Here is a 7513-nt window from a genome sequence, read left to right as displayed (position 1 = left end):
ACATTTACATTAAAATCACTTTGGGGGCTTGTGACTTTCAGTTTCTTCAGTAAGTACTCTTCCGACTTGTGGTACTGGAGAAAAGAGATGGGAAGCTACCACGGATTAATAAGAGCCTGAGTGTACCCTGCTCAACTTTCCCACCTCGGATGGAGGGGGGGCGTGGGAGGGGGGCGAAGGCGCGGGAGAACAACGAACCTTATTTTCTGCTGCCAAGGACCCCTGCTTGCCCTGGGAACGGGAATAGGGACCTTCTCCTCCTCCCCCTGCCCGAGCTGGGAAAATCTTTCCCAAGATCATTCCCAGTCCCCCAGATGAGAAACCAAATTGCACACGAGATCTTCTCGAGAAGACTGAGAGAGAGAGAGAGAACGGCGCAGAGCGAGGGCGAGCTGACTGCCGAGGGAACTGCCCGAGGGGAGGAGGAATCTTCCAGAGCCCCGGCAAAGACTCCCTTTGGGAGAAAGTCGCAGCACAGTTGAACTTCCAAACGGTGTGTGAGAGCACACACCTCTGAGTCCGACCCGCGTCGGGCAGGTAACGGGCGGTCAGGGTGACCGCGAGTGTCCACCGAAATTCCTCCGGACCACCCGCCCTGCGCCGGACCAACTGCAGCGACTTTTATTGAAAAGAAAGAAAGGAAAGGAGAGAAACAAGAGGAGGGGCTCGAGAAGACGGGGAAAGCGTCCGTAGCCTGAAACCCTCCAGCGATCTGCGCCGGAGGGCGAGGAGCGAGCTGCTGTGGGGCCGGGCTTGCGCGCGGGCTCCGGGAGCCGAGGCGCGAGGGAGCCGGGACGCTCAGCCCCCGGCAGGAGCGGAGCGCGCCCGGCCTCTGGCGGCGGAGACCCGCCCAACTCGGGAGTCGGCCCCGGGGGGCGGGGAGGGGGGACGAGGGGCGGGGTGGTCTCGCGGCCGCTGGACCTTCCACCTCCACACTCGCAGCCGGAGCGCGCCCACCTCTCCCCGAGAGAGCCGCCCTTCGGAGGGGTTCCACTGCGCCCGCAGTGCCTCCTCGGCTCCCCCCCGCCCCGGGCTCTCGTTCTCCCGCCTTCTTCGCCGCGTCCAGAGATGCTCCGCCGCAGACCCGGGACCCCTTAGGCGCCTCTTCCCGTGCCTCTGCCAAATCGCGACGCCTGTACTTTTCCAGCTCCCTCTTTCACTCTTGAAATTGAAAGTTATTGAGGTCGCTCGGGGTTGTTGCTCCAGCAGCTTCCTTCCCCGCCCCCAAGCTCCCCCCGCCCCCCGCAGCCGTCCCCCTCCCCCTCCCTCGCCCTGTCCCTCCCTCGCGGCCTCCCTCCTTCCCTCGCTCCACCAGTGGAGCCGCTCCTGCTTGCGAACGGCAGAAGCAGCTCGGGGTCTCTCCGCCGGCCCTTGGCCATGGCCGCGGTGCCCACGGCGCCCGCTCCCCTCCGCTCCCGGGACCCCTGCCGCTGCCTCCGCCACCTCTAAAGCCCGAGGGGCCGCCGCCGTCGCCACCGCCCGCCCGGATCCCGCGCAGCCGCGGCGCACCATGCTACCTGCGGCCACCCTGGCGAGGCCGCTCGCTGCTTCTGGAACCCTCACTCGCGGCATTGACAGCCACCGCACGGGAGCCCCCGCAGCTCAGGGCTCGGACAGTTTGAAAGTACAATAGTTGGTTTCCCTGACCACCCGACCCCACTGCGTTTGCCATCCCGGCTCGCCTGTCGGATCTGAGTGGAGAAGTTGTCCGCAGCTGGGGTTAGCGCTTGCTCTCTCCATACGCCTAACACCTACGTGTATTTCTGAAACAGTCAATCTTAATTAACAATCAAAAGAAAAAAAAAAAAAAGGAGCAAAGGAAGGGAAACATTATTGGGTTACTATGCACTTGCGACTGATTTCTTGGTTTTTTATCATTTTGAACTTTATGGAATACATCGGCAGCCAAAACGCCTCCCGGGGAAGGCGCCAGCGAAGAAGTAAGTGCAGGCTTTTTTACGCATTTGCTCCCTCCCGCCGCGTTCACCTGTCGGGTCGCTTTTCCTTGACTTGAGTCGGCTCACAGCGGCGGCAGTCCTCCCACCCACACCCCACGCCTGGAGAGGAGGTAACAGTTTAGGGTCCGGTGGTTCACGCCTTCCTTTCGGCCGCTCCTCTCTTGCCCCGCATCTTCCTGGGTGCCATAGTCCGGCGGACCCGGCGCTCCTGTGCTTCCGGCGCCCGCATAACCGCAGGTTAGCGGAAAAGTTCGCTCCTTCGTTAAGACCAGCTCAGGGGAAGTGTGCTTTCCTCGCAAGACTGGGACAGGAGCCTCCAGCCCCCAGGCGTCGCGGACGCCCGGCTGGCGGGATGCCCCTGACCCTCTGAGTGCCCGCCGAGGGAGGCGCGGCCGCGGCGCCCGCTCACCTTGCGTCGCCGCCTCGCGTGGGGAGACCTCGCGGGGTCCTCCCTCGGCGCAGGGGTCGCGAAGAGCTCTCCCGCCCCTCGGGAGAGCAAGAGCCAGCGCCTGCGCTGCCGCTACCCTCAACCACGCGCGAGTGGAACTGTAGGGTGCGCCGGGCGCTCTGGGTTCGCTTGCCTGCGCGCTGGCGGAGCCGCTCGGCGTACGCCTCGGGGGATCGCGAGAGATGCGGAGCCAGCCACTGGGAGCCAAGGGTGCCAGGTTTCCAGTGACAATCTTGCCTGTCACCCGGGAGGGCTTTTACCGTCTCAGGCCCTTTCAAGTGGGTTCCCGGGGGGCAGACACATACCGAGGATGGGGTTCCCCTAAAGACTCTGGCTCGCCTCCTCGCTTCCCCTTATCCTGACTCCAGTTACTCGGAAAGGTTGGCTGGTGTAGCCTTCCTAGGACTGTGCTATAGCTGGGATGAAACGGGTATCCCTAAGGGCACCTCCATCGCGGCTTGGTCTGTTTCAAGGTGGAGTTTTCCATAGATGAGACAAACCCGAGAAAGGCACTTCTTGCTCTCGGGAAGCCTGGCGCGCTGGGCGCTCTGGCTTCTGTGCAGAAGTGGGGAGTCCCTTCGCAGTTAGAGCCGGAGCGACCCGAGCTCCAGTGTAGGGAGCGCTGGCGGGGACCCGGAGGGAGAAAGCTTCCCGGGGCGCAGAGAACGAGGCTATTGCCTTGACCAACTCAGACCTCCGCCGCCCGGGAGTCAATGACGCTTGGCGGCGCCTGCTCCGGTGCGCAGAGCCAGCTCCCAGCGCTGGCCGCGAAGCCCCTCGGGATAAGCGTGGGTAACAGCGCAGAAGACACAGCATGGGCTTGTGTGAGATGGAGATTTAGTAATCGCTTCTCGGCCGCTACTTGTGCCCTGTCCCTGGATGTGAGGGTCCCCTGAAAGCCCCCTTTGTGCCGCTTGCCTAAAGCAGACAAGGTCTGATTCACCTGAAAATTGTCTTTAAAAAACATAGCTGAGCCAAAGCTCCAGGGGCTCCTGCCCAGCCTCACTGCCTCTAGGATCGCGTAGCAAGGGGCAGGAGGGCCTAATCTAAACATGTCAGGGCATCCGATTTATTTTTCTTGGCCTCTGAATGGTTGTAGTCTTCAAAATTCTTCCACCTACTCTTCCACTCGAGCCTTGCGGCTGCCTCACGAAACAAATGGCTTGGGACTCGAGCCTTGCCCTAGTTCCTGGCAGTGCCCAGGTCCCCTTCTTGCAGAGTCCTGCTCGAGGGCACTGAGTCTCTCCCGCAGGTCGATGGCGAGAAAGAGAGATGCTAGGCGCAAGTGCAGCCTCCTGCCTTCCCATCCCATCTTCCAGCCAGTACCCCACCTGGGGTCCATGGCTCACACCCTTTTTCACCCTACCGAGGATCCCAAGGCCAGGAGCCCCACAATTGCAAGGGAAGGACAGGGTCTTGCGTGTCAGAGTTGTCTCCGATTCCGGGGTGGGGGCGGGGGAGGGCTGTTTGCTATGAAAGGCACGGGCAAGAAAGCTGACCACCCATTGGTTCTCACTTCCCCAGCGAGGATAGCGGTGCAGGAAGCTGCCCAGTGGTGCTGCCCCAAGCCTTCTGAGAGCAGAGGGGGATGATGCACCTCTGGGCTTAAACTGGAGAGGATTTACAGAGTCTAAAGACGAGCTGCTTTTTGATCTGCCTTCATCGTCTCAAGGCCAAGTCAAAGGCGCCCTCTTGTTGTGCAGCGGGGATGAGAGACGAAGTGGGTGGAACTGTGTTGAAATTCCGATTGTGCTGTGGGTGTGGGGCCGGGAGAGAATTCCCCTAGCAGGGGATGCTCCTTGCTCCTTCACGCTTGAGTCTTGCCTTTGCTACTGGGGTTTGCTGGTGCAATTATGGGAGAGGGGCGACCCCTTGCGTTCTTTGAGGAGACAGATTCTCTTGGCAGGTGTAGCATGGGGCTTGTCCGGTTATTTTGAGAATGGGGAAAGGGTAAGAGGGTAAAGAGAGAGATTTGTTAAAAAATCCAGAAATTCGGGGTCAGATTGCATGTTCACATACTCATTGTTTGGAAAATCTCTGGGGAAAAAAGTTTTCTCAAGTAGAGACTGGGAAAAAGTTGTTTAAATGAAAAATAAGGTAGTAAAGGTATTCTAGAAAGAAACAGTCTTTCCTCTTTATTCTTCAAGAGACAATTAAAGTATTTAAGGGTATCCATTTTGTCCTTAGAGTTAAATAGCTTCACTATCCTAAACTTTAAAATCTTAACCAATGATAGAAAATTGAGGTCCAAGAACTATTTTTCAAAAATTTTAAAGCGGTCTCTTGAATGTTTTGGTGGAAAAGTTTCCTGCAAAAAAGAAATTCATTTGCAGTGTTAAATATTATCAAATATAAGGAGCCATGACTAATCCTCAGATAATGGAGATAAAGGTGAAGGTGAAGTCGCTCAGCGACCCCGTGGACTGTAGCCTACCAGGCTCCTCCGTCCAGGGGATTCTCCAGGTAAGAATACTGGAGTGGGTTGCCATTTCCTTCTCCAGGGGATCTTCCCGACCCAGGGATCGAACCCAGGTCTCCCGCATTGGAGGCAGATGCTTTAACCTCTGAGCCACCAGCGAAGCAGCTGTATCAATAATCCCGGTTTCCCTCAGGCAACTGGTATACCGTTTATCTCTACTTTGTTGTAAACTAGTTTCTTGTTTCCTTTTATAAAAGAAACATTTTAAACAGGAGTTTAAAAAATACTTATTGCGTTATGGATAAGGATCTGCCTGCAATGCAGGAGATGTGGGTTCCAGCAGGGGTCAGGAAGGTCCCCTGAAGAAGGAAATGGCAACCCACTACAGTATTCTTGCCTGGAAAATCCCATAGACAGAGGAGCCCGATGGGCTACAGTCCATAACATGACAAGAGTCAGACACAACTTAGCAACTGAACCACCACCGCCATGGCGTTATGGATGAAAAAATACCCATTAACTTTATTATCTACTTGGATTCATATACAGCTCCTAGAGTTGGCTAAGTTGAATTTACTTAAGATAAACATGGAATGCAATCCTCATTCAACCGTCCTCAACCAGAAATGTTTTCAGAGGATGTTACATAAAGAATCCTCAATCCAGTTTTAAAATCATTTCCCACTCAGCCTTTGCTACTTGATAGAGTTAGCTTCTGAATTCTAGATTATCTGCTAACAAAAGTAAAGGTTGTGTTTGCCATAATAACCGCAGTATCTTACAATTGCACCACACTTTTAACTTGAGTTACTTGCTGGGGACCCTATATAGCCTCTTGAGGTATAGAGGCCGGTATTAATCTACTCATTTTACAGGGAAAGAACCCAAGAAACAGAGGCTAAGTAATCTATACAAAGCTGTAAGATACTGAATGGAACTTGTCTCCTGCTATTATGCTATATGCTAATCCATGTCTGAGAGTAGATGTCAGGAGTATTAGATAATAAATCTGATTATCTCCAAACCATCATTTATCCCGTGTTTGGAGAAATAAGCTCTTATGGTTGACTGGACATTTTTGAACTGTTCTTTCTATATATTATACATTAATGATCGGTGTCAAAGAGTTAAATACCTGATAGTTTGCTAAGTATAATATATTATTTGGTTATTAGGAAGACATTGTAGGTTCATATTATGCCAGAATACTATTGTGAGAAACAACAGATGCCATTATGGTGTCCTTTTTATTTGATGCCATCTATTAATTCATTTTTAATTGCTTAGATTCCAGGTAGATCCAGATTTTGACAAGCCATTGTATGCATAATAATTACCAAGCTCCCACTGCACAATCTATAAAATTTTTTTAAATATTTCATAAAGATGTTTGAAATAAAGGAGTAAGAACACAAGAAAAATTATTTTAATGGTGACAAACTGAAAAATGATGAATACAGTGGCCATTGCTCATGATATCTTGGTTGTTGAGCCATTCTCTGAAATTATGATACACTCTTGATGATTATATAACTAACTGGGAAAGTAACAGGCTAACTGTAAGACAGAAAAATTGTTCATTCTACTATACATTTTGTGATATTAATTTTGGATGAAAGTGTGTCTGGTTTGGATGTTGACTACAGTGCATTTTTTCACTTGTCTACTTTTGTTACCAGTCTACCTTGTTTTTGAGAGAAACACTGTTTAATGGATAGAGAGATGAGTAACATTTGCTAGAGAAAATATATTCTGCAACATATCGTATGATATCTTCATAAATCAAAGCCCCAAATTCTTAAGTAAGCAGTGATGGCAACATCTAAATATAAGCAAAGATCTATTTTTGTGAATTCTAATTTAATCATTATTACACTATCAAAATTGTTTCTTAAAATATCTCTTTGTCGTACTATTTTAATCCTTCATCACTTCAATAGAATGATTTTACTAAGAGTATTAAGTATGATAGTTTTTAAATATTGTCTTTTTAGTCCCAAGTTATTCTATGTAAAGTCATTGACAATATAATAGGCATAAAATTGATCAATGTCATTACTTCAGTATTTTCTAAGCATGAAATACGAACAGCCTTTTAGCTTGTAAGTAAATAAGTTTTGTTCAATCGTTTCTCCATTAAATATTTCCTGGAATTTAATATTTTACAAGTTAGGTCCCCAGAAAGTGATGAATGGGAAATTACAATATGTAGTTAATTTTGATTTTCAAATTATGGAGAAACTCTCACCACACTACTGCAAAACAAGTTTATTAGTCATCTGATCACTTGAGGCTATTTCAATCTGAACAGAGATCTCCAGGTTGCTACTATTTCAAATATTTCTAGTTAAATGGTTAATCTTTCCTTTTAAAAAAATGCAATCATTCTTTTAAATTCTATGTATTATTGACAGAATACTGTATGCTGTCAGATCCCTATGTAGAGGTAAGATGACATGACCCCTCTGCAATTACGAGAATAAACTGTCAAAAAATAAAACTATTCCACATAAAACAGTTTTCTAAATCATCTTCCCCCTGCTTTATCTCTATCCAAATGTTTCATTTTGGACATTGTCCTAACCTCTCTTCCCACTTCCTTACTATTCACTCTCCCCAGCCCCCAAAACATTTTTTTCCAAGTAGTGAATTCTTGAAATGCCATCAGAGTGGGTATTATGTTTCACG

At 50.3% G+C, this 7513-nt stretch overlaps 1 protein-coding gene across 1 annotated transcript in view; it reads left to right on the top strand.

Annotated features, from left to right (window-relative positions):
* The first annotated feature begins 1601 nt into the window (after positions 1 to 1601).
* RSPO3 (R-spondin 3) overlaps positions 1602 to 7513 on the top strand; it is a 93406-nt gene continuing 87494 nt past the window's right edge. The window contains exon 1 of the mRNA XM_068985282.1: positions 1602 to 1940. Within this exon, the coding sequence (XP_068841383.1) occupies positions 1844 to 1940 (97 nt within the window). The 5' untranslated portion in view covers positions 1602 to 1843. The remainder of the gene's footprint in view (positions 1941 to 7513) is intronic.

This window comes from Capricornis sumatraensis, chromosome 13 (assembly GCF_032405125.1).
Source record: "Capricornis sumatraensis isolate serow.1 chromosome 13, serow.2, whole genome shotgun sequence".
NCBI classification, from domain to species: Eukaryota; Metazoa; Chordata; class Mammalia; order Artiodactyla; family Bovidae; genus Capricornis; species Capricornis sumatraensis.
Note: the sequence above shows the minus strand (reverse complement) of the source record. Positions and strands in the feature narration are given on the sequence as shown.